At 42.8% G+C, this 27089-nt stretch overlaps 2 protein-coding genes and 1 long non-coding RNA gene across 7 annotated transcripts; 1 reads left to right on the top strand and 2 right to left on the bottom strand.

Annotated features, from left to right (window-relative positions):
- Window positions 1-546: 546 nt before the first annotated feature.
- On the bottom strand, window positions 547-11306 carry LOC110988280 (uncharacterized). The gene is made up of 8 exons (XM_022251643.2): window positions 11065-11306; window positions 7465-7567; window positions 6192-6396; window positions 5321-5481; window positions 4594-4703; window positions 3187-3378; window positions 2409-2558; window positions 547-2188 (listed from the first exon to the last, which is right to left on the bottom strand). Exons 1-8 carry the CDS (start codon window positions 11158-11160, stop codon window positions 2069-2071), a joined length of 1137 nt encoding a protein of 378 aa, XP_022107335.1. The 5' UTR covers window positions 11161-11306; the 3' UTR covers window positions 547-2068.
- LOC147799049 (uncharacterized) lies at window positions 8016-16607 on the top strand. 2 transcript variants are annotated; one of them, XR_015425218.1, is made up of 2 exons: window positions 8016-8095; window positions 16138-16607. It is a non-coding gene; the product is annotated as an uncharacterized LOC147799049 (long non-coding RNA). The 2 variants fall into 2 exon arrangements; XR_015425217.1 differs by lacking the exon at window positions 16138-16607 and adding an exon at window positions 8623-10993.
- LOC110988265 (uncharacterized) lies at window positions 12317-26717 on the bottom strand. Of its 4 annotated transcripts, XM_087136777.1 has the most exons (10): window positions 26558-26716; window positions 26257-26343; window positions 25540-25718; window positions 22022-22142; window positions 21164-21365; window positions 19886-20046; window positions 18605-18714; window positions 17344-17535; window positions 16244-16393; window positions 12324-15489 (listed from the first exon to the last, which is right to left on the bottom strand). In XM_087136777.1, exons 3-10 carry the CDS (start codon window positions 25633-25635, stop codon window positions 15364-15366), a joined length of 1158 nt encoding a protein of 385 aa, XP_086992903.1. In that variant the 5' UTR covers window positions 25636-25718; window positions 26257-26343; window positions 26558-26716; the 3' UTR covers window positions 12324-15363. The 4 variants fall into 4 exon arrangements, with proteins under 4 accessions (XP_086992905.1, XP_086992903.1, XP_086992904.1 ...); XM_087136779.1 differs by lacking the exon at window positions 17344-17535 and having other exon boundaries at window positions 12317-15489; window positions 26558-26717; XM_087136778.1 differs by lacking the exon at window positions 26257-26343.
- Window positions 26718-27089: the final 372 nt, after the last annotated feature.

Here is a 27089-nt window from a genome sequence, read left to right as displayed (position 1 = left end):
GAAAAACGAACCGCATTTCAGACGAATGGCTATCGATCTTGAAGAAATGAAACCGATGGATACAAACAATTCGTGAGTCTTCCAGACAGTTATCATCGATGACCTGAGGGGAATTCGACAGTATATATATTGATAAACACTGTATGCGGTACTGTATGCTCAGTACCGCATACAGTGTTTATCAATATATATACCTTGGGTAAGGGCAAAACCCTTCATATAAATTAACCGCTACAATGTTAGACGGCATTATACCTTAGGACAGTGGCTATAGCATCAAGTGGAAGTGGAGAAGTAAACAGAGCGAGTTAAGATAAAAAGTTTGGACAGTCCGTTTGCTTATGTAATAAGCTACAGCCCCCATCCGCCCATATTTGTGGGAACAACAACGTGGGGACAATGTCCCCCCCCCAGCTTGGTCTTAATTTGCCAAAGAAAACAGTGTAAAAGTAAAGACTTAACGCGGGATGGGTCTGCAGAAACCCCTCAGTCTTCAGAAGCTTGAAGGGAGCAGTCACAAAATAATCGTGGGGATGGCGAGATCAGTTGTTCAGATTTCCACTGCAACACATTTATTTCACGGAAAACTATCACAAAAGTTTTCTAAATGAACAATATGACGGAAATGCCTACACAAGGTAATGAGGGACTCCATCAAAGAATTGACCAAATGTCCAATGCAGTATTCAACATTATTTAAGATGTCAGTTACTGATGACTTCCAAAAACTTTGATGACCGTGCTCAAATGACCAAGACCATATATTTGTACTAGTAAACATGGTAGCTATTCAGGTATAACCTGTGAGGGCAGATATGGTAGTTTAACCGTTTGCGCCAGAATGGCAGCACCAGGCTAGTATACTCCCCAGGGAGCTGAGATGGTTTCAGGAATGTTCAGATGATGTGTGAGCCCAATGTGCAGGGATAATGATAATACAGCATCTCGGAATGGTTTGCTAGATAGATGGAGCTTTACAAGTGCTTGTTATTATTATTATTATAACCAAAAGCAATCATCAAACTTTCAAAAGAAAGAATAAAAATAAACCGACTGAACAAGGAAACCAGATGGAAGTAAGAAAAACAAAACACAATCTTCAAAGAAAGTTATACTAAATCAAAACACACCCCAGTTTAAATAACCGAATACAGAAAAAAAGAGAATTTCCAGTTAACCATAATGAGGATAACATATGCGGCAAAGTAAAATGGAACAAATTAAAGAATATTAAAAAACATCAAACATCAAATATTACAATTACAGCGAATCAAACATCAAGCGCGAAACACCTTTCAAGCACAACTAAGGGCTAACTTGTTGAAGACTATAAGAGCAAACTATATGTACTTAACCAATTTGAATTACAGTCATTTAACATAAAGCAAGGCAAACTCAGAAGTTGGCTGGTACATAGCTTTTAAAAGAATAACTGCTTTTTAATAAAATATGTTAGTTTGCCAAAACAGCGAAAATTTTACCATATCATCACATAAAGCGCAAACAATGGACCCCAAACAAAGACTGTAGCCACAGATGCAATGCACTCAAGAATTAAAGCCATCGTTCCAGTGGTCCTGGTCAAACTATGTTTTCTGTTACCCTTCCCAGTTTCCCCTGCCACAGACGACTTAGCATCCCTGCAACCCTGTGCCTGCCCCCCCAAAAGAAAATCGGCACCTCAGCCACGCAGATAAACGGAAAACTGTCATGATGTATTCAAAACTGCCAAGCTCTTAAATCATCACAAAAAGCGTAAACTGATAAGACTTGAAATACTGCCTTATTTTAACAAAAAATGGTTTTCCTGAATGGCATTTTCAAAGTGTGTTTTGAATACAAAAACGCCTTACCCCCTACGTACTCATCAACTAGATATTACTTGCAAACCTGCATCTTTGCATACCTAAAGAATACAAATCAGTTTTCATAATTATACATGATTAGTATTTAGAAGACCGATCAGGCAGTCTGGGAAAACATAGCCTATGGATGCGTCACTAAGGATTTAGGACTTAAAGGACTTCGATTCCATCTTATCTTAGTTTCCACACCGTTTCCAAGGCCGCTAATCATCGTTACACTTAAGTATGGCCCGTCCGACCACCTCCCCCCGAGCCAATTTCTCCATGATTTGGATACCTTCTTCCATTGGATGAACGCTGTACTTCAGGTTTTCGTATATGGACTGGTGAAAAAAGAGCGGAGAGAAAATGTTGATTAATTTCACAACCCAATACAGCTCCCTAGAGGTAAACGATGTCATTGGTTGCGCACTCGGAAGCCCACTAAGAAGCATCCTACGAAGGTTCGATTTACATTGCTTGTAGGCGACCCGCCCCGATCCGGTGTCGTGACCCCAGAAGTATACTTTTAACAGGGAAAGAGGTGAGATTAATATTAATCACCGGCATTTTCACGACGAGGTCCACCAGTCTCTTCTGCTGGGTGAGGCTGCCTACTAAGACACCCTTCACACCGTTTGCAGTCATCACCAAATCGGGCAGAGAAAACCGTGCCTCACCCCCGAGCAGTCCAGTGACAACGTATTGCCCTTTCTGTATACAGGAGAGATAATTAATGCAATTAGATGCAATCCATGCATGAAAAGGCAGCATCCCCTCAGACCAACGCAATGCATTGGACACATAAATGCACCGTAAACAGTTCTGCAGTTTCACTGAAGAGAAGACGGTTATGTTGGAATACTTGCCGCTTCGTGACGTCTCCCTTACTCAGCCAAAGATAGATTTTTTTCAAAAGAGAAGTGGAAAGGCTACATCTGGGGACTTGAATCGCAACTTTAGTCTTCCACTTTCAATACCCAAAAAGCCAATTAACTACAAATCAGCAACAATTATGATATCTAAAGATCTTACAGAGGATGGTCCTTTGTACGTACACTGCAGACGCGTCTTTGAAATTTTTTGTATTACAAAGTCTTGCGATGTAATCCCTGTTATAGAATATATTTCTCCACTGCATTTACCATAAAAGCCTGTTCTGTTTCTGCAAAGAAACCTGAATTTTGAGAATGATCCTGCCTCGTTTCATACCTGGAAACTGATGCAATCACGCATGGACATCATAAATATACGCCCCCGCATGCCGGTATTTTGTCCCCAATTAACAATGCTGAAATTTCCGGCCATCCCAAACTTATAAAATGAAAGCTGCATTGCGTACCGTTTGCAGGGACTTCATGGCGACATCAAACGTCTTTGTTACACCGACGAAATCCAGCACGAGGTTCACGCCGTTGCCGGTGCGGGAAGCCGCCTTGACTTGCTGTGCGATGCTGTCACTGGGCTGGTCTCGACCCATGAGCAACGGCACGGTATCGCGGACACTACTAATAACCCCATCTAACGCTTCTTGCTAGGATACGAAACATCCCCAAAGTTACTCAGACCAAGAAAATAATTCCATGGAGAGTTTCAATGGTGAAACTTACAAAAGAACAAAAGTGTAAAAGTAAAAGTACATACGAATTTATTCTTACCAAGATCTCGAGCAACGGACACTGTGATCTGCAGCCTTAGTTACCACGCTGTAGTGGCTTTGCAATGTTAGAAAAGTGGATAACGTCGTCAGAAGAGGAACATAAAATCCATCTGTGTTATGTATAAACAACACCCCGAGGACCATCACACGACCACATAAAACCATCAAAAGGCGTCCAGTCTGACTCTATGTCACAAATACCATCGTCAAACTTTCACCTCGTCCCCTGTGTCTGTTCTTGTGAAAGGCCTCGTTACGGTGTCAACCACAACACCGAGTAAAATGCCCGTCGCACAATATACTCCTATCCCGGAAGTGAAGCTGAGTGACTCTTCAAATTCCGTCATCCAGTTCTAAACCTCAGATCACGTACGTTCGTTGAGTACTATTTTGACACCTAACCTATGTATTTGCCTGTGTGTCTAATTAGCGCGTGTGATGTGTTGTCATCACACCAAGGTGCCCTGTCCTACGTGCTACATTATAGTTGTGCTGTGAAGCTTACACATTTTGTACTGTCTTGCTTAATTAATATCCCTCGAAGATAAAATTCGACAAGCAAATCGCCACGTTAATGTCGTTCAAATTACAGAAAATGCTAATCATGCATGCTACCGCCAATAATCATCTTTACAAGCTTGGAGAACGATCACTAGACATAGTTTGAGTGTACACAAGTTTAGTTCCGGGATCAGAGTCATAGAAAGGAAAATCTGTTTCAGCTAAAGGAGTAAATGTACCTGTGAATTAATTTGCTGACATAAATCTGGGACGTTTTCTGAGTTTCTTCTTCGCCAAGTTACAAAAGTCCACAGTTGGCACCAAATAAAGCTATTCCATACCTCTCGTATCATAGTAACAAAGCTATATTTATAAAGCCTGAGGACATAGCTCATATGGTATCATGAAACTGAAGCCGCAACATCAAGTCGTTGCTTAAATTGGTTGAATACGAAAGTCTTAATTACGACAAGCAATGATACATGCATCGATGGGACCGACCAGTTGCGGCAGCATTCGCTGCAGCCGGCTGCAGCCAGAATTTTGGGACAGGAAGCAATCTTTCGAAAGACTAATGGTGAAGCTAACCTTGATTTCTGCGCAAATGATTTGTGTTTCTGGAGGGTACATAGCCCTAGCTAAGCGAATTCCCCACTGGCCAACTCCACCTGCTCCAATCGCCAAGACAGAACAACCACCTGCAGAAACAAGCAAACGTTTCACGTCCAAGATGTATTAAATCTGGTCTGGTCACCGTCTCCTTTATAGAGAAAAGACCTGCAACGAAATCGCATTCATTTGTTAATTTAAGTGTTAAAAATCTGTAAATTCTATTTAAAACATAACAATTGCTCAGCAAGATTTTGTTTGAGTATGATGTAAACCAACACATTCCCTGCAAATGGTCGTTTTAGTCAATGAAAACAATTTTGGTGAGGTTATTTGGGGTTTAAGGGTTTCTTTACCATAATTATTGTCGTGACGTTGGTACACTTCTCAGTCAAATTCCCCTTTAGATTTCGTGTGTGTTGGTTGTGTGGAAGGATAAGACAGTGGCCGCACTCCAACATAAACGCCCATATGTTTTTACTGGCAACTCGGGAGGATGGGCCCTCCCCCGCTCCAGGCATTTGCCATCTCCCCCACCCCGACCTTAAGTCCCGCCCCACCCCCCACCCCTTAGAATTGGGAGAAATAGGGGCTTTACATTATTGGAATTCTCTAACTAACCTTGTGAATGCTTATTCCCAGTGATAATGTTTACTATGAAAAATTGGCCCTTGGTCAAACCACTGCTGGCAAGTATATGGTCTACCTTTGGTCTCGGTGATGGTTTTAACCAAGCCGACGGCTACCTCGACTGCATGGTAACCAGTTATTCCACTGCAGGGGAGAAGACTGGCCACCGGGAAAGGTATGGAGTCAGGCACAGGGACCACGTACCGCAGCTCAGGCACGGCGACATACTGCTCAAATCTGGAGAGTAATCATGGAATAAAAATACTACTAAGACTTCAACCAGAGAAAATCACTCTAAAGCAACTGAAAAGTCTATCAAAATTTAACGAAATTTGTCCAAACTGGCCTCGCCTAAAACATGAGCCGCTCAAGCTTCCTGCCACGTGCCTCGTTTCATTTTATAGGAATGATAATATCATTAAGCACTCTATGCCTAAAGCAGCCAGTGCTGCTATTGATCCCAACAAGTTCATGTACGTGGCTGCTGAAGAAACAAAGGGATCGTAATGGTACAGTGTAATCCATGTTGCACTTTTGGAATCATGGAGTTTAGTAGATGAGGTAGCGTATTTAGCCATCTGTGCTGATTAATATAACACCTGTAGTAGCGAGGTACCTTGTTCTTGACAGGCAGTACATGAGGAATCACATAGGATCACGCCGCACACGAAGATGAAGGAAAAGACCGATCCAGTAATACATGTAAACCCTGCGCACTTCGCACTTGAGCGGGTAGCGCGTGTTCTTCTCCGGTGCTACAGGTTCCAGCAGCGCTCATAATACGCGGGTGCACGCATGTTGGACATACATGTACATCAAGCTGTGACTGGTAAAAAAAAATGGGGCGGGGCTTAATAGATCGGTCGGTTAGAACGTCACCCTCAATGGTACTTCCATTCGGGGTGGAGGCAGGGGCTGAATTCGACAAGTAACTTCTCTTTGCGTACCCGCCATTATGTGACAGACCAATGGATTTAACTTCCGATATAGGGCCATTACAGAAGACGCTGTGATCGGCTTTACAAGGGCCGCATTCACCACAGAAGATCCACGGAAAGACAATCACACGATCTCCCAGCTTCAACCCACTCGCGCTGATGTTCTTGGCGGCGCTCTCGCCCACGGAGAAAAGAATGCCGGCTATTTCATGTCCTGGAACCGATAGCAAGAAAACGGTAAATTTGCATTATACGTGTACAATGCTGCATGGCTCCCCTGTCAAATCACCTCATCTTTTTGACCAATGCAATAGTTTTTATACGCGATTAAAATCCGATCAAAGTTCGTGTTCTTATGTTCCCGAATGAGGAATTTTGATTTGATGGGACGATTTAATTTGGTTTAATTTTCGTTTTCCTTTTTTGGGGGGGATGGGGTTACATAAGCAGATGCAGTGTCAATGACATTTCAATTAATCAAAATTTTCATGGAGAAATTTAACAGTGAATCCAAGTCAGTTATTGGTGAGCCTGGTGTGCAAGAGGGCCACAATAATAAATCTCCGCATCGAGGATGAAACCCTCAGCTACGTCTCCTGCCTTGACAGGGGGACCTGATCATTCAGTGCGTACTCGATCCCCACTATGCTCAACCCTGATCACGCTGGCTATTTAGAACCTAACTGACGTATGGGTGCTGCACTTAAAAGTAGAGGGGCGTCTTAGAATGACGGTAGCTGCTTGTCGTCAATATTATTGGTACAGCAGTGAACCAGTCTACCACCAGCCTCTCTCTTCGTTGCCGTTGAGGGGGTACTTTGACAGAGCCAATAACTTTTTCCGTTGCAGAAATTTCAAATCATCTCGTGCGAGACTAGTGTGGGCTGTTTTCCACTGGTTCCGACAGCAAACGTTTGAAACTGACTCTGAAGCTGTGAATGCACAAAGCCTGAGACGTAGAACGAAGTCGAGTATTGGAAATGGCCAAGGTTTTAACTTAACTCCCGGTTTTGGTGGCGGCTTGGCCAACGAAATAGGTTCAGATTGGATTAATTTTCAATTCGGGGCATGTTTGAGTGACGACCATTTGTCAACACAGGTCAGTTCTCCTTGGCACTAAGGATGCATTGTGTGTAGACCTTTACCGGGGAAAATCGGCAAGTTGTTGGCAAAATGGTGGTCTTTTGAACTGCCCTCACAATCAGATTATTGATGCAAAGTCCTGCAGATTGCGGGTAAACTATATTCTTGATACAGCTCACTCTCGTCCCTAGATATTCACCTGGGACGACGGGATACTTGCAGCCAAGTAGCTCAAGACACTTTGCTCCTTCTCCACCCTCCCAGACGTGTACATCAGTGTGGCACACTCCAGCGTAGGCGATCTTAGTATTGAGAATATAAAAAATGAATACGCTTTAAAAGAATTGTTTTGAAAACAAGCTCAAAATGTTCAAAGTTGAAATGAATTGAACATATCTTGACTTTAAAGTGTGGCATACAGCGAAAAGTCCACGTTTTCTACATTCAGGGGAACTATACAAAGTCGTACTATTACTATATACTATTTGTGTCGTTAGACACTATAGATTTCGAATTAACGATTCCATTCATCTTGGCTAATTGTATCAGAGCAATATTTGACTCAATTACCAGAAACACAGTGCATATCGCTGGGACTCGGCATCCTAAGAGACCTATGACTTAACATGAAAAGAGCAATGAAAATCCTTCAGGTTTATTCAGACTACGTGACATATTGAAAGTAATATACGACAAATCACATTACTCATCATGATCACAACTATTATCCTGAATGTTTCACCAACACAGTTTGAGGACTCAATTCAAGCAAGGATACGGGATCCAGAGGACCAACGAGGCCGTCCCCGCCCCCCTCAAAGAGGAACCAGGTATTTCGTGTTCAAAGTTATAAGAGGAAAACGGTTTCTATTTGGGGGGGGGCTCCTTCAAAAAGCAAGTTTCCGTTCGTTGCGAACATTAATATGGAAACAGGGCTTTATAATACACTTCCATTTTTGTTATTGGTAGACAGAATATTACCACAGGCCTGATCGCGTGACTCGTCGAGGAAACAAAACTGAAAACAGATTTAAGCACATATCCACAGTTATAATATACATGTACATACACGTAAAGCATTTATTGAAGTGTGCAAGCCTATTTCTGCGCACTGTTATGTTCAGGAGACTCCCGCGTGTTAGTTTTCAAAGGGCCTGACCCCAGCCAGGACTTGATATACATAGCCCCCGTTGAACTTTGAATTCGCGTCACAGAGAGGTTTTTCGCACTTTAAAGGGACCAACTGTGGAGTTGGTTTTTTTCCTCCATAGAGTTGGTTTTCGTCCAATTACCTAGTCCCTGATACCTTCGAGAGTCCGTCGTCTGGAACTTTTGGGACCTGTTTTATTATTGTCAGGCAGAAGTACGACCATACCAACAAGGCGGCTTCTTGGGATACTTCCTGGCCCAAGACGGTGTGGACGTGGGCGCATTCGATTAGTTTCCTTGAGCTTGTACCCGGGCAGGATTTACTCACAGGCGGAAGCCACAAAATGAGACAAGTCAAGTGATTCTCGCTTGTTTTCGCCTGGCTATTGCGAGGAACGTAAAGTCCAAGGTTATATATCATAACACTTTGAAATTGGTTTGTTTTTTATTAAAAGTATCCTTCATCCGAACATGTTTTCTGCAACTTTCTATTCTTTTTAAATGTATAGGAACAACTGAGGTGACATCTCTTTTCTGCACTGAAATGTTAAATTTTATACGTTTCCGTGTGTTTCCAGAGAACTTGTGAGGGCTCTATTGTTGTGACGTCATTACAGGGTGATCATGGGGGGGTTCTGTTCAAACCAGGAACCCAAAATTTGCTCACAGGGAATATTTGTGAAAAGGATTTGCTCGCTACTGTCATGAACTGGAACAATAACGAAATATCTAAGTACAAGTCACACATTAAATGCATAAACAGTTGTACCACTGGCTTGGGCCCGACATATACCTTTGTCCAAAATATGCAAATTCGCATTAGCATAAGAAATTTACATGAAAGTACATGTACCTCTAAGCTCAGTGGAGAGTATTTAGTCTGCGAGAACCGCACTAACATAACTGCAGGGCCCTTTAAATACAATCATGCAAACGTTTTGTTGTCTGCCAGGGGAGGTAACCAGCCTGAGCCGCATCAAAGGAATAAGCCAATTTATTATCAGATTAATAATACATCTGTAATGGCTCTCACAATTTATTTTGTAAATAATTAGCTACCTTCATACTCCGCAGAGTGTGCGTCTCAGGCAGCTACCATAGACCCGCTCACAAGCTGGCTACAACGCTCGGGGCTAGCCTGGGTATAACGTGATGGTTAAATTGAATGGACTGGTGTAACCCTTTAGTTACACATTTACACAAGTTAATCGAATGCAATGGACCAGAGGCTTACTAAAATTTAAAATTCGGGGCCTATGTCTGCATTTCAAGTGAAGGTGTCTTGATCAGCCATGGTTACGAAACAAGGTTTGCTCTTTCGCCCTCAACAATAGCGATCGTCTCATACTGCAGCTGCCCTTGAATAGGGTAAGGGCCAACTACGGAAGCAGCATTCCTGCGTTGTTCCCAGGGTCTTCTTCAAGCAAGCTCTTGGCTCAGCAGTGAACCTTGAGGGTGATAGCCTAAAGGGTCCGTGCAATGCGTTAATATTTTCTCAGCAACGGAGGCTCATTTGCTCAGAACTGAACTTCAAAGGTTCACGAACGACTGTGAAATGCGCGCGTAGCATGGTCGCATCGTTACCAACAAATTGAACATTCCCGTCCAACGCGGCTCTTTTTAACTGATGAGGGAGCGCTTCTGCTCGAGGCAGGTTTTCTGTTCAAATTGTGAACCCAAAATTTGCTCATTGAAAACATTTTGGAGAAAATCCACATTGCTTTGCACTTCCATAGTGAGTAATTTCCAAGAAAAGAAAGCGTAAGACAGAATAATATCAAAACTTGCCGCAGTTTTTACGTCCAATTTATTGCACAACTGGGGTTTCCTCTCAATAATGACAAAGTTTTGCTTGTTTGGAAATTTGCATAGAAATCAAAGAGCACCAAAATACCTTTTGAAATAGCAAAACCAAATTTGACGGTTTTCTTTGACTATAAGGTCGTATTTTCCAAAAGGCACAGTGAAAACTGTTCACAGGGTCTGCAAAGAGTAGGTCCTATCAAAATCTGAGGTAGGCCTATAACAATAAGAATTATAGTTGGTGACCTGGGGAACGCTGGTGTATCACATGACGTACAGAACATTTACCCGTCCCTGGATATTGGGGCTGGTCAAATATAGTGAAATCGCATAATCAACTGACATCATCACTAATCTGATCGTATTACTTGAGAATATGCCCTGAAATGGAGACTGAACACATACATATTTACGTGCATATGGGAAAACATTAAGTGAGAGCGCGAGAAACTGATCGTTGTATGCGCCAGTCTCTTTCTGCCTGTGCGCACTACACACTGTTCACGCTTTCCCAATTTTTAGTATTGACACGACCCACATGTACCCCTTTTGAACTTTAAATTCCCACCACAGAGATTTTTTTTCGTACACGGATTCCAGATGGGCATAGGTAGAACTAGAACGAGGAACGTTCTGAAACGGTTGTCCAATTTCTCATCCGTGAAAGCATTCTCCCAAAGTTGCTTAAACGCATTGTCTTTAAAATACTGGTGCTTACAATAAAAATAGCAAGTATGGGGGAGGGGGAGTTGTCCCCTCGTACCCCCAGCTAGATACGTCAATGTTTTTCTCTTTGTTGTGTGTCCACGTTGTTTTTTCCTACAATTATTACCGACGTGAACCATACCTTCACAACTGCCCCATCGTCAGGAGCTTTTGGGATTGGCTCATCGTTCACGAAGACCAGCGGCTCCCCGGGCGTGTTCACACGGATACACTTCATGGTTGCAGTTTCGAACTTCCTGACAGTAGGGAGAGGACTGTCCAATGCCCCTGTCGTTCTGCCTAGATCTGCCACGATTGTGAGCTTAGGTTTACACGTACTCACTGCTCGTTGCAAAACTGTGCATCACTCCCACGCGCCCCATGTGGAGGGCGCGGGCAAAGTGTAAAAGCATCATTCGGGCGTCATTCCCAGGGTCTGCCTCCAAGCAAGGTGTCAAAAGTTAAACCCTGGGAGGTTATGCGACTCATCGTATTCTGATTGGTTACAGCAACACGACAAAATTGATTTTATGGTGTAATTGGTGATTTTCATGCTTCCATATAACCCTCCTCGCAAAAGAATCTCTGGCTCCATTTATGTTCAGCACATTTATCACTTTACTGTAGTCCGTGTATATAGAGTGGATTGGACTCAGATTTGCTTAAAACCTGTGAAAATGGCTTCCTTATTTTTGGGTTCTGTGAAAAGATGTCAACAGGCCACGTGACAACACGCAGTTTCACCCGGATCGGTCGCTATAGCAGTGAGCATGCATGCAAGAGTTTGGTTGGCAACCGTTCGTCGAGCGTTGCTTAAAATAACTGCAATTTCTTTTGTAAGTGGATTTTGCCGTTTCATTAATCGGTGATTTGTGGTTGCTGCGCGTTTTCTTAGTTCCTGCCATATTTGGAAGCTTCGAAAGTTCGTCGACTACCCACGAGGTCCTGGTCTTTGCCCATGACAATGGGAGATTAGCGTCAGGTCGCTTGGGTCAATGGGAGCGCCCTTTTTTGTTGGTATCCAAGACAGTGATGAACGTTGGAAAAGAGGCACCTTCATGGAAGTAAAAGGAACACTGCAGGTGGCGCCTTTGTGGTGCGAACTCAAAGTTCAAAGAGGGTTGTGTGTCAAGCCCTAGTTTTGTGCAAGCCACTCTTTGGTATTGTCAACATTCTCATCATCGAGGCTGATAACATACATAAAAGAACGTGGAAACAGACCCGCGCATAACAGGAGTCCGGCACTTCTTCAGTAAGCGGTTCAACATGCAAACTGCATGTGTCTCCGATTCAACAAGTCATGCGATCAGACTACTGATTTGTACACATTTTAGAAAACAGACGAAAGTCAGTTCTTTCGGGCTCTTTTTTTCGATGACATTTTAACTGTATTAGGGTTTGAACTTCAGAGATTCGAATTGCTGTCTTTTTTTTAGTATCAATATAAAGTAAGGTACATACACCAGAGTAATCATAAAGGGAGCCTAAGGACTCTGCCAAGCTTGAACCAAAATCTCTTGAAACGCTATGTTTCCTTTTTCTCTTTTTAAAGAGGCCATAATGTGAATTTGACTTTGTACGACTTTCTACTTCTCTTAAGTGTGAAAAGACTACCTAATATCACTTCTTTACACTCATCACAACTTCCACTTTTTAACATTTGAGATATTCTACCCGCTTTTCCTCACAAATGAAGGCCACTGTTGCTGTGATGCTCTTACACAGGGTTTATGGTAAAGGGTGTGTTGGCACTGTGAACGCGACATTTGCTTATTGAAAATATTTGCTCGTCCAGAAACTGCCACAAACTGAAGCAAATATTTCCAGCGAAGTACCAAATAAACAAAATTTATTACCACAAACGTCCACAATTCGGGCAAATTAGAGTCCAGAAGTATCTGTAACAACGAGGATTGTGCCTCAGACGTCACACTTCTGCTCCTAAATTGGAAATTTGCATTGTCATAAATGAAAGGGGTACCCATTTGCCCTTGAAAGAAGACAACAAAAATTGAAAATTACGTTTAAGGGGATGGATGGTGTAACATGGCGCCGATCAATGCTCCCTGTTCCCGCGTGCAGACTTTTGAAACCCGATAAGGAACAAAGGGTGGTACTTTTCGGGTTTCCTAGGTATTGCGTGCTTTGAAATGTAACTTTTGTCTTTCTGGGCGTACGAACATTTTTCAGTGAAGCATTAACAAAGTTTTAAACCTGAATTTTTTAGGGTGTATGACAAATAACGGAGAGGGAAATTTTGTCTCGGCAGATAGGCCTACTGTAAGCAATTCAATCTCACAGGATTTGGGCCGTGCACAGTCCTGCATCTCGATCAATGATCCCAATGCTGGTTCACTCCATCCATTAGGCGAGATTTGGTATCAGCCGTATCAGTGAACCAACGACGGATCACTGATCATGTCCAGATCTGTGTGAAACAAACAACCCCCTCCGCCTCGCCCCCCCCCCAAAAAAAGCGCAATGCGCAAAGCCATCTGCCTCGACACTTCGGTGGTGCACTTTGTAAGAGCCAATCAGAACATGGCTAACAAAGAGAAGTACCGCCCATTTGTCAAACCTAGTTCAATGTCATGACTCGCCGGGCAGAGAGGTCATCAGTGCACGTCTATGCCTCTCGAGGGACTGAGAGTATGGAGGCATAGACGCGTTCACCAATGATCGAATCATGCCAGCGCACAGGCCTAATATGTACCATAAAATGTAGGATTTTATGACTGAACTGTTATAATTCAACCATTAAGTAATTGCAATACAACAATTAAATGAGCGCTTTTAGTTTTCCTAGAATCAGTTCTGTTTCTGTTCCCATCCAGTAAGGGCGCTGTAAAAAGGGCACTATCAGAGCTGTATACATACATGTATAGAGAAAGTAGAGAGCCAGCTTTACATTTTGGAAACGAAATGGCTGTCCGTTATACCAACTTTTCGTGTGCAGGGACTCGCACCTATGGTGACCCTGGAGGGCCATCGCCAATCGTTAATATTGACGGCAATATTCGCGACCAAAGAGCGAGTTGAAATTGTTTTCGCAAAACGACGTGAAAACTGACGATTGGTGATGTCCCTCCAGGGCCAGCATACACACCTGCAGTTTGTTTTCAAAAATAGTGACACTTGCGTCCCAACTCTCTCTATTCGCTGCTCTGGCACAGCGGTTGCACTAAACTAATTACTCGCCGATAGGAAACCGTGCAAAACCACGGGAAAAGCGCCACCTAGTGACCCTAAGGAACAGACTGACTTCGCGTGATTCACTGAAAATCCAAGATTATGGTCACAAGATCAGTTTTCTTTTCCATTTTATAAGGGTTGGCCACAAAGCATGTTTATTCGCCCCCGAGGTCATTCGGATTTGTGGGCGAGGTCTACCCATATATATGTAGATATCAAAAGAATTTCTTATATTTTTATAAAGAATTTTTTTATATCTGTGGGTTTGCACTATCAGTGCGTCCCCATGCAGACTCGCACGCGTATACTTATTTTCACGAAAGGAATTTTTCTTTAATACAAAACTGACTGGGTTCGTTAGTGTGATATCACTTGCAGTTTAAACCGCGTCCATTGGACTTGGAGCTCCTCATTTCGTCTTTACCAATGTACTGTAGACACGGTACTGCCACCTTTCTTTGTGTGACGATTCTTTTACGGGTTTGAAAAAAATATTTTGAAACTGTTTTAACACAATCGGTTTAAAAAAAACACATTTTGCCCCCATCTCGACCCCAAACCTGGATAAACCATTGATAATGTCATAACTTGGACAAAACAATGAAACACTCGTAAAAACTTGGACACCTGTAAAAGCAGGGCGGGGAATTTTGGCTATTTTGGAGCTTACATGTATTTACAATCCGTATTGTATAAATCAATTTGATAGATTCAGGGATTTGGAGGCACTTACTATGAAAAGTGATATCATAGCATTAAATGGTTTTGTAAAAATCTGTAGAAAAATTAATGCATGTATATCAATGGTGAAAAAGTCACAAGAAACAGTTATTGAATAGAGAATCGATACCATTGGATTGCAATTTAGAGTTGGCCATTGGTATCGATAAAAATGAGATCCTATCACACTGATAAACATCTCAATATAACTTGAATGTAGTGTTAAATTCTACAATATTAGAAGAGAAGAAAGAAACCTAGAAAAATTGGAGTTTCCACCCTAGTTTGGGAATTCTATTAAGTACATGTACAACGACATTTTATCTGAAATGCTAAAATTAACTAGATCTTCATGTAAATCCTGGCTATGACGAAGACAGATTTGTGTATCAAAAGAGCTAAAAGCCTTCCATAACATCAATCGAAGCTATTAACTATATTAAGCAGACCTTGTCAGAGATTCGACTCGACACAGCTTCGTCTTGACGTATATCGTTGACTCAAAAGCCCAGATGACTCTATGGATAACCTATTCACCATCATCGTTACATTTCAATATGGCCCGTCCAACCACTTGTCCCTTGGCCAGTTTCTCCATGATTTGGACGCCATCTTCAAGTGGATGAACGCTGTACGTCAGGTTGTCATATATGGACTGATGAAGGAAAGGGAAACAGAAATGTTGATTAATTTGACAAGCCTCCCGTAGCTCGATGGCTTATTTTGAGTAGTTCAGGAACTATAGACCGGGAGACAATGAACAACATTGTTGGGGGACGGGGTGACGTTTTGTGGGCAATTAGAATTTAAGTGCCGTCACCTATATGGGTTTGGGCCAAATAAAAATCACCCTCTAATTATTTCACACCCCAAAAGTACCATTTAAGGATTGACCTGCGTTGCCCTTCACCATCTGCTGATATATACGATGCTTCATAAAATTCTCGATGAAATCAACAAATATCACAGTTAATGTATGAGTCCGAATGTAACAAGGATTTTGTTTTGAAAGGGTCACATTCAGAAAAGAGCACGTGTAAAGCGATTTTTTACTCGTCTGGACCATCATCGATTGAAACCAACCACTAGGGTCCGCAATCTATCTGTTTCAAAATAAGTCCCCAGCATAACTCATTCTTTTAAATAATAAGTAAATTCAAAGATTCACACTCAAATACAGGAATAAGCACTTGACAGGATACTTTTTGGACAAGATCGATAAAGGTGACTAGAAGATTATTTCTGTGAAAAGTGATCGTCCAACCATACAGGAATCTGTCGGTCTGTGTTTATATCCCCATAGGTTTGCGACTCCAGACTGGATGATTGTGATGACTTGTGGTGGCTTGATCAAAGCTCTGTACGCAGAGAGTCCTGAACCTGAGAAACAAGTAAAACTGAGTAATCACCGGCATTTTGACCACGAGTTCCAGCAGTGTCTTGAGTTGAGTGAGCCTGCCCATCAAGATGCCTTTGATGGTGACCCCAGTCAAAACTACATCTGGTAGCGGCATTCGTACCTCACCACCGAGGAGTCCAGTGACGATGTATTGGCCACACTGCACGGGAGAGATACCAGAGAGACAGGTCAATATTTTAACAGCGCATATGCCTAAGACGAAGCTGCGGAAGTCCAATCGTGCCACAAACCAAAAAAAAAAATCAGTGGGAAACTAATTCCTTATTACAAATTAGTTGACCGGGGAGCAACGTACCTAATAGTAGAAAACTGACAAACCATTGCATGAATAAATCAACGATGGAAGGATCCAATTCTGAGATATCGCCCAGCAAAACTGGTGAGTTTCCTCCACTTTCCTCTTTTTTCTTAAATATTTCCTCTAGGGAGCAAGTGTCCCATTGCCATCCCCTCACGACGCACACGTACATATAAATAGAATCGTTCTGGCGCTGTGATTTGATTCTGTTCCTAACACAAATCTAGTTGTAAAGCCGGCCTCAAGAGGGGGGAAGGAGCTCTTAAGTCCTTGACAGAACTCGTGTCAAAGGGCACTGCTCTGTAACCGGAGACAAACCAACAGTACCCCAGCGATTATCTATCAGTGTGGTTCAGATGGTCCATCTCCCACACACTGCTTCCAGCCTCCTCCTAAATCCCTTTAGGTGGGCGAATGGGGAGTGCTTGTATAAAACTGCGAATGTAAACCTGGTTGAAAACACCGTGACTTTCCCGTACAATACTCAAGGTGTTTCAAACATCAAATAAAGCATTTTTCAAGGAAGACCTTTTTTAGATGCTTTGTTTCGTGTTCTCTGTGTACTTGAAACAGCATCATGATCAAGTTGCAAAACTTGGACAATCAAAAGGTTTGTTTCATTACCGTTGCTTGAAAACTTTCGAGAGGTGTGCACAGGACTAAGATTTAGCGGCAACGGACATATTGAATTTTGTTTGCCGATCAGATAATGGCATTAAAATCTATCGCAAATCTTAAGAAATACATTGAAACTGGTACGCCATATTACGACAGAGAATTGAAGATTTTACCATTTGCATGGACAGCTTGCCGATTTCGAACGTTTTTGTTGCACCGACGAAATCTAGTATGACATCCACACCGCGTCCTGAGCGCGAAACCGTCTTGACTTGCCGCGCGATGCTATCACTGGGTTGATCTCGATCCATGAGGAGCGGCACAGTATCGCGGACATTACTGGTAACCACATCTAACGCTTCTTGCTGGAAGATGAAGTAGATGTCCGAAACCGATTCAGGTTGTAGTATTGGAGTCAAAACAAATAAACTGATACGCCAGAAAGTAACTATGGTTGATTGCAATTCTATATCTGGACAGAAACAGTTCACATTTTCTTAGTTGTCATAATAAGCTAAACGGCATTCAACGTGAACTTCTCCCTGACTGATCGACTGTGAAAAACACTCTCTGGAAAGGGCACTGAAGTATGGTGTGCTATTAAGGCCACTCTATGCATGCAGCACGGTGACGTGAGTGTTGTTACACCACGCTGTGTAACAATGCTCACCGCGTTGCGTAATGCGGTCCTAATAGTACACCATACCGTCCACTAGTTACTGTATTCCTATCGCACACTTTTGCAACCATTCTAGATACCAGACCAAGCATGGAAGTATAGTCAGTTGCCGAAGTGCGCGAGCAGAAGCACCCGCTCATCGGTTGAAAAGAGCCGCGTTGGTCGGGAGTATTCATTTTGTTGGTAGCGATGCGACTGCAACATTGCGTTCCCTGGTTGTTTGTGACCCAGCAATGCGCAAAGGAGCCTCCGTTGCAAGGGAAATAGCGCCCTCACTTGGTCCAGCTCGCGGCCCATAGCGAAGAAGGATAGGGACTACTATACATTTTTAATGAGATTGTGTCCAGAAGTATTGGCTGAAGCTGGGAAAAACAAAAAGGGTGCCATTTAGCATTGGTGTAGCAACGTCATTTTGATGAATTGGCTGTGCCAAGGACACTTGTCATCCACCTTTAATGGCGGTGCTGTTCGAGTCGGACGGTACAAAATAGACAAGAGGTGGAACTCTCTCAACAACTAAATTACTAACATTATTATTTAAGAGCAACAAGAAAACTCGTGAAAAGGGAGGTTATATATATGGGAAAACGACGCTTGTTACATAATGGGGGAGGGGTAAGTACCCCTTTCCTCAATTTATGCTACGCCACTGGTTAGTGGCTGCATGCTCTTCTAAAAGACGCCTGCGTTATTGTCAGCCGCAGCCAATACGTTGGGAGGCAACCTTAGAAAGACAAAATTATAACAAAGCAAACCTTGACGTCTGCACATATGATTTGTGTTTCTGGCGGGAAAAGGGCCCTGGCTAAACGAACCCCCCACTGGCCGACCCCACCCACCCCAATCGCCATCACAGAGCAACAACCTGCAGAAGAGAGAAACGAACATTCAAAACTGAATTTTACCAATCTCATCAGGTCTTCTGGTTTAAGAAGATCGTTTGAGAAGACCAGTATTTATTTTCACTGTTCTTTCCCTTTTGTATTTGTAGAGCCACTGACACGCACCTAACAAAACTGTCTTAATCAAGTTTTAACCCGGGAAAAGGCAAAATTTTGACCTTTGTTCCCGTTGGACGTTTCCTTCCGTGGTGACACAGAAATTTCTCCTTGTTGTGGGTTTGCCGCCCATCGCCATCTCGACTTTATAATTGTTACGGAAAGTTTATTCATGTCGAGAGAGGCAGAATGTCACACGTTACAAAATCACCTTTAACCTTAACGGCATATGACCTGCATATGACACGTTACGTGCGTAATTTTTCGCGTGCTGACACTGCATTGATGCAGTCACCTGGGAACGGTCAATCTTGATTGACAACCAATATTCGAAGACGCTGCGGACATCCTCTTCTCGTTTGTGCAGACGTAGCGGCGCAAGATGGAGAACTTTACCGTGAATACACGTAATTAAAACATTGTAATCGTATGGGCGCCATTTCAGCAAGCGATACGCCTGCGCAATGCACATTATTGCGCCGGTGCCGCGGCAGGCATGTACACCTAGGCCGTTTTAAATTTCCAATACTCGACTTGGGCTCCGTCTCAGGCTTCAACTGTTTTTTAACTTCCTGACTTTGAGGTTATAATTGTAAATAGTAAGTCTTATAGTGCCACAAAACATCAAGTAAGATGCTAAAGATAGAGCCAAACATTTCAGTATTTCAATTTAAGTTAAACACTTCAGGCCCACAATCGAGGTTTCTTACACGAAGCCTGAGACGGAGACAAAGTTGAGTATTGAAAAACGACCCTAGTGCGCCTGCGCCTGTGCATAACCCCGCAGGCGCCCATAGTGATTACACTTTTTGGGCAGAGTTATCCATCTTTCTCCTTCGGCGCTATAAGATCTTTGGTGCTGACTGCTTATCCTGCACTTCTGTTCTTCCTGATTTGTGCATGTATTAGCTTGTATTCAGCACTGTAAGATGGGTTTCGTTTTATCTAGTCTTCTTGCCAGGTGCTTACAACAGACAGTGGAGGTCCACCCTTTATATATTAAAACTTAGGCATGATGCTGTTGGCAGTAACGCTTACCTTTAACTTTGGTGACGGTTTTAACAAACTCAAGGGCTTCTTCTATGACGTGGAAAGCTGTTAACCCGCTGCAGGGGAGAAGACAGGCCACCGGGAGAGGTATGGATGCCGATAGAGGAACCACATACCGAATGTTAGGTACAGAGACATACTGCGCTAATCTGAGGGGGGGAAATCGAAAAACAAAATACATGTACTTCGAAGGGCCCATTAAGACATTATCAGAGAACCTTGATTAAAGAACAAACTTATCCAACTTCACTCAATCTCCAAGGAAAGCTTCCCAAATCGTCCCAATCTATCACAAAGACAAGTTCTGTTTCGCATCACTTTTGAATACTTCAAATTTTACTATGCTTATGCACAAGTCTACGACAGCTGCATGCATTTCCAAGAGTCTACATGAGCGGTAAAGGATATTCCGCGCAGTGAAACTGTCAAAAACAAGTGGTTTCCCATGGGACTGTTAACACAGAGAGAAGACAGATCGCGTGATAGAGCGATGACCTGCTGTGTTTGGAAAAGCTGAGCGATTTTACGAAAGATGCCGCCGTGAGATAACACGGTCTAGCCAATCGGTAGTTTCGTCATGTATGACGTCACTGTTTACCTTGCTTGTAAATCACGAGGTACTTTCCGTAACCAGAGGTTCTGAGGTTATGCATGGAAGCCATCTCTCCAGTAACTGCTTTTGTTACGGAGGAATAGTACAAATAAGCCTTTTGCGAGTTAAATTTGAATAAAATCGAGTACGCTGAGTTCTTTAATTCCATGTGAACATAACAATTGGAATTCTCCATACTAAAGCCACTGTTGCTATACCTCGTGACTCGGGGCAAGCTTTTCCTTAGTTACATAAGAGATGCCTTGCAACAATACACTGTTCTCAATGGAAAAGAAGGGCACAAAGGAACCAGTCCATTCCAGAGATGGTGGTCGCTAAGCAAAAGCTTGCCCCGAACCATGAGGTATAGCAACAGTGTCTTTAGTCTGGGGAATTCAAATTGTTATGTTTATGTGCAATCAAATAACTTCAAATTTAACTTGCAAATGGCTTATTAAGGTCTTCTCACGTGCATCGATCGCTGTGAAACAAAAGCTCTTTAAAAAACTGGCTGCCATGTACAACCTCTATTATAGTCTGTATCATGCGTTCTTTCTGCCGTGCACTTATACAGCATGACATAAGGAGGGATTCGTCCCCAAAATGGGTAAAGTCACTGAAACTTTGTAGGGATGCTGCATGGATTAATCTGACAGGTATTCACTCATGCGCACCCGCCGTTATATGTTGTCCCATAGAAAACCTGTTGCGTTGGAGGTCCATCACACAGGACGTTGTAATCTGCCTTGCAAAAGCCACATGCATTGCAGAAGATCCAGGGGAAAACAACCACGCGATCTCCCAACTTCAAACCATTCCTGCTGATGTCTGTGACGCCTTCACCCAGGGAGGATAGGACGCCAGCTATTTCATGGCCTGGTATCAAAGGCAAAAAAGAATCCATCTTTACTACATGCAACTCCTGATCTAATGAGTCGGGGGCCCCCAGTCTCTGATTCACTCCAAACCAGATAAGTCGTATGACATTGTGTTTGTTTGTTTTCCACATGATTGTGAAAGGATGAAAGACTTCAAAGCGGTGTCGATGATATTTCCCTGCTTGTGATAATGCAGTAGAAATTCAACCAAAATAGCATCAATTATAATTATTAAGAAAGAAATATAGACTTTGTTCAAGAAAGGAAAGGTTGGCTTTTACGACCGGCCAAATTAAGGCTATAAGTACAGGTGTACATGTATTGCACAGTTCCAAGTTGATAAGAACTATCTATAGCAGGACCATCTTCAGTGGTAAGTTTAAACTAGTCGAGATGAGAGGTCACAGTGTGGAGCATATTCAAACAGTGAACGCTTGAAGCTGATTTTGGATCCCTCGATGGCTGAGGTTGCGGCTCAGACGAAAACAAGACTCAAGGTTGAAAAAAGGGCCCAAGTTTGGATGGTGGATTGGCCAGACAAAACAGGCTTAGATTATGGGACAATTTTTCTATCCAGGATTGTTCAAACGCTATTACCTGAACTGGGGTAACAACATACTGAATTATTTAAAAGCCCATTTTATACACATTTACCTGGGATGCAAGGATAGTTGAAGCCTGGCCGACCCAGAAATGTCACAATTTTGCCGCCACCCATATCGCGTCTCCCTTCCCAGAAGTGTATGTCAGAATGGCACACCCCGCTGTAGGAAATCTTTACAAAAAATGTTTACAACAATCGAATACAACTGGCCCATTTTAAAAGAAGATGCAACAAATTATTTCAAGAAATGCATTAAGATTCAACGTTTAACTGTTTCTTATAATTAACTTAAAAACAACAGATTCCTAATATTCCAACTTGTGCCAATGTAAGTCACAAACTAATTTATAATCAAGCACTTTTGGGAAAAAAAACTTGTTAATTTTACGTTTAACTCATGGCAAAGAAAAGAGACAAAAAATCACAAAATACAGTAAGAGTGTTTGTGGAATAAAGCAGATCACTAAGTTTTTTGTATCCTTATGTTGTCCTGTTTGGAAGGAATACCTGTCAGCGGACACAACATTTTAACTAAAAGTTGTTTCTGCTTGTATTTTATCATGCGTTACGTATGGAATTCCATATCTGCCGTCGTCCGTCGTGCGTCGCCCGTCGCCCGTCGTGCGTCGCCCGTCGCCCGTGGTTTTTTTTGTCACGATTGCGTAATGGCATTTTTAACTTTGGTCCTTGATCGTTTCACATGTACATGTCCTTGTTCGATCGATCCACCATGCCTGACTCTCATTCTAGCAATAGAACTAGAAGATGTACATGTATTCGTTTTTGCAGTTGCGCCAGCTCCAATTGAAAGAAGAAATAACATCCTGGCATCGGCTAAGTAACGTGTATATGAAATAATACCATTTTGGTTACATAAATAAATTAACAAAATAGACTTTTGTTAGGGTAGATTGTTTTTCTCGATAACTTAGTTACTCTAGACGTAACTTTACTCGTTAACAGCCAGACTTTAGGTCTATAGCCTATGTGATATTTCTGTCTGTCCCTACACGATATCCCACAGAATGTAAATAATAGATTATTTACAATGTTTGATTCCCAATAATTTCATAAAAGACGAACTGATTCAACATTATTTTGAGGGCGGGTATACCTATGATGAAATCTGCTGTATACTCTAAATTAGACATGGCTTTAGTTGCAGGTTGGCTCACTAAAGTCTTTTAAACAGTAACGTTACTTGTAAGCCCCATAAATAATGCTGATGTGCTGGACAACCTGTTCTCATTGGTCTATCCACCATGGCATACACACCCACAAAAACCAACACGTCATATTTTCTGAAACTTAAACCAAACCCCTTAACAATACATTTAATAAACAATTTGTTATCCACAGCACGTCTAGTATTTCTGGATTTCAAGGTGAAATTGAGAGGACAAGATGGAATATCTGTACCGGCTGGCAGATTTCTTCCTGGAATTTGATGAAAACAAGTCGTCACATTTTTACAGTATGCAAATTAGAATAACACTGTGGATAAGTTGGCCGGAACATTTTTGCTGAAAACGTTTTTCCCAAAAAAACACTTGGTTGAATTCTCAGAGAGGCGATATTTTCTTGTCGAGGGGCAGGGGTAATCTAGCATTATTGGAATTAATTATGTGACTAGTATATGCTTTGCAGGTGGGATTTGTACTTGCCTTATTCGGAAAAGATCTTTAGAAGTGAATGGAATCATCACATTGTCATTTGTTAAACCCCGGCTTTTGCAGGTCCTATGCAACCCATTCGATGGGCGACGCACGACGGGCGACGCACGACGGACGACGGAAAATGGCATGTTTGGAACTGGTAAATGGCAGAATTGGGACACAACAAAAAGCAAAATGCGACGGACGACGGGCGACGGCAGATATGGAATTCCATAGTTACGTAATGTATACAACTTTCGAGATGAGATCAAGATAGTGATAGAGATGTGTTATGTATTACACTGTTGTACGTGCTCACCATAAATCTGGAAAACAAACCTTGGACCAGAGTTGTATTCAGAGAGAGTATCACCAAGCTTTAGAATCAAAATGGCTGTTCATTATCTGTGTAGCAGCACAGAACGCGGCTACTGCGCGCAATTGACGCATAATCATATGGAACGCCAAATGTAGCAAAATATGACGTTACCCGATGAACGTAGTTCGATCATGTCCGCAATCTATTATGCAATGTTGTCAATTAAATATGTAACGTTGTCACACAATTATGTGATGTTGTCAAACCATTATGTGATGTTGTCGCAACTCTCTCTGTCTTTAAGCAGCTCGAACACATGTATATTATATACATGTATGACTGCAGCTAGTTTCGGCCATATCACTGTGAATATCACGCCTGATAGACGGAGAACCTATAACTATGCTGCAATTATGGAGGTAGGAGCGGAACCAGACAATACCAGTCCTCAAAAATGCCAGGGTTCGGTGGCGTACGTATATTACTAGGGTACATTTTGCGGGGGTCACCGGGGGTTCATTCTCTTCAGGGGGCACTAAGTGGGTTCGGTCACAGTTATATACACTGCCGTTAGCAGATATTTGGAGAGAGGGCACAAGGGACAACAGGCCACGAGCGGGTGTGGGAGACCCCACCAGTTATACCAAATTTCACTTCTTATAGCTCAATGAATCAACACTTATAGCTCCATGGTCCAATCATGAAGCTCCTTGGTCCCGAACTTTGATCCTTTGCTCAGCGGGGCGCTCTACGCATGTGTAAACATAACTTGTGACCTGGTCTGGCAGCAAGCATGGCACAAGTAAACCTACCGACTAATGCAAAAATATATTTAAACGGTCACCTGAGGTTACTATCATAACTAGCACCACCCGAAACCTGTATGCAAATTGCGAGGGCATTCGTCCGACGCTTGTACAATCCGTTGTTCGTCGCGTCCCATAATGGCCGGATGAGATAACTATTCGCCCTTTACTTTTTGCACTGCACGATAACTGCAGAAATCGGCTTGCTATCTGGCAAGTCATGCAACGTCTGCGCAGTGCATGCAAAGCAAGAGCGATTTTGACCCTGCCTGGCCTAAATTGCCGGGATCAATTCACGGACGGCTGATGACGAACGCCCTGACCATAACGCAAGTGGTAAAACCCCAATTTTTTGAGTGAATTTCTGCGATGCGAATCGACTTTTTTTTTAAATTAAGCAATGATTCGGATCCAGAATGGCGTTGGTTCAACTCCGCAGTCCTCGCACAGTAGTGAAGAAGATTCAGTTCGATTACATGCGGCAAAGTTGCACCGTGTCACCTTCATCACCCCATTCACTGCATGGAGAATATGTTTTCAGTAAGAGCCGGTCACACTGGGGTTCGAGGGAGCGCGGCATGACAAGGATTTCATAGTTCGTGGGAATATAGCGTGACGACGAACACAATAAGACTAGTTGTACGAGTACCCGGGGCATAAAGGAACTATTCATCCATGCAAAGAGAAACCGCCTCTGGAGTTAAAAAAAAACCGCGTGATTATTTGATCACAGAGCAATGGACAGTTGTCGTACTTGTGTCAGCATTATAAATTCGTATTCACCATACCTTTACAACGGCTCCGCCATCTGGGGCCTTTGGGATTGGCTCATCTTCGAGGAAGACCAGGGGCTCCCCGGGGGCGATCACGCGGATGCACTTCATGGTCGGATTTCCAAACAGAGTGAGAAAATACGTCAGTAGAGCCTCTGTATGTCAAAAGTCCGATCTGCCCGGGGTTTCCTCACCTGAGGTTCAAAAGTCGTTGTTATGTAAAGTTATCTAATGCCCACCGAATATGGAAAACCGTCAAGGGACGCCTGTCGTAAAGGCCTGGCTAAAAACTGCTGGGGCACGGGGGGGTATAGAAACCTAAGCCCCTGGGGTCACTCATACTGAATTCGGAGAATTGAGGACTGTTGGGGTTAAACCACAGAGATTGAGACTATCGTGATCTATCTGTGATTGGCGATCAATGACTCTGAATGAAACTGTACGGTCCAGTCTACTGACAGTCACCCGCTGTGGTACCACTCTGTATAAGGCCGAGTAAATAAACGTGTATTTGGTACCTGCTAGACTAGACTTGGTGCTAACTGATTCAGTTTTGTTCTCCACTTACGCCGGTCCGCACGGTAGGGGTGTACATGTACATAATCATATACACACACATTTTCGCGGTCCAAGTCGAAAAACGACAAGTTATATGTTACTTTCATATTCTAGAGTCGCACCGACAAAACACAACAAGCTAACGACTAATTGTCATCAAGACTACGTCCCGACCTGCTTCCTCTCACTCTCCTTAAGTTCCCCGCGGGAGTTGTTCTTCGACCAAGTGGGCAAGGCGAGGCCCCGCAAGTTGGGTGCGACCTGAATGATTCAAGCCGTGGCCAAAAACGGTTAAAACAACCAAATTTCAAAAAGTATTAACTAGCTTTAGACGTAGATAACTGAACGCCGAAACAATTTTTCGGAGAGATTTCAGGGGCATCTCTCATATTTTATTTCATACAAAATAACAAAGATAAATAAGGAGCAAATCGGGAAAAATATCATTAGATCAACTGATACATTGTATACTTGCCAAGTGTAGGCCCGGGCAGAGGAATACACATCTATCGATGAACAAAATAATCAGACGTAAAATCATCAACAACTCCAGCATGAATGCAAGTGACCCAAGCCCCAATAAAGCAGCACGTACTATGGCAGACTCGGACCTCTCTACCCTGCTGCAGGGTGCACCTGACGGGAAAGAAATGCTTTGAGCGTCTGGGTGTACGGTGGAACGTGTCCGCCAGCCAGGTTTCGCAACAGTTTTTTTTACCAACAGTCGTTTGATTTGTTCTGCATCATGTACGCTTATAACTTGGGGGTTGTAAACTTGTTACTTTGGGCACAGTCAAATAATGGACCCAGAAAGGTCATTCACCATCTTAACAAAATGCACTTCTGTAAAATAGGGTATGTTTTGCATTGGAAAACAGGACGAAAAAGGGTTTTAGTGTGTTTTCCCTGTAGACCCAGTGAACCGTCCAGTTAGCCATCAACGACTTTTTTATGTCTGAATGCATGCCAGTAAATACGCCGAAAACTGCTTGCGCGGGCAAAATCAC

Source organism: Acanthaster planci, linkage group LG05 (genome assembly GCF_054643075.1).
Source record: "Acanthaster planci isolate LZ-2023a linkage group LG05, COTS_SCS, whole genome shotgun sequence".
Taxonomy (NCBI): Eukaryota; Metazoa; Echinodermata; class Asteroidea; order Valvatida; family Acanthasteridae; genus Acanthaster; species Acanthaster planci.
Note: the sequence above shows the minus strand (reverse complement) of the source record. Positions and strands in the feature narration are given on the sequence as shown.

Coding starts and splice junctions, on each gene's coding strand:
- LOC110988265 (XM_087136777.1), bottom strand. CDS start 25,635: ATGAAGTGCATCCGCGTGATCGCCCCCGGGGAGCCCCTGGTCTTCCTC. Junction 21,366..22,021: donor CAACTATCCTTGCATCCCAG/GTAAATGTGTAT, acceptor CTTTGATACCAG/GCCATGAAATAGCTGGCGTC. Junction 17,536..18,604: donor TCATATGTGCAGACGTCAAG/GTTTGCTTTGTT, acceptor TTCATCTTCCAG/CAAGAAGCGTTAGATGTGGT.
- LOC110988280 (XM_022251643.2), bottom strand. CDS start 11,160: ATGAAGTGTATCCGTGTGAACACGCCCGGGGAGCCGCTGGTCTTCGTG. Junction 6,397..7,464: donor CAAGTATCCCGTCGTCCCAG/GTGAATATCTAG, acceptor TATCGGTTCCAG/GACATGAAATAGCCGGCATT. Junction 4,704..5,320: donor AACCATCACCGAGACCAAAG/GTAGACCATATA, acceptor TTGTTTCTGCAG/GTGGTTGTTCTGTCTTGGCG.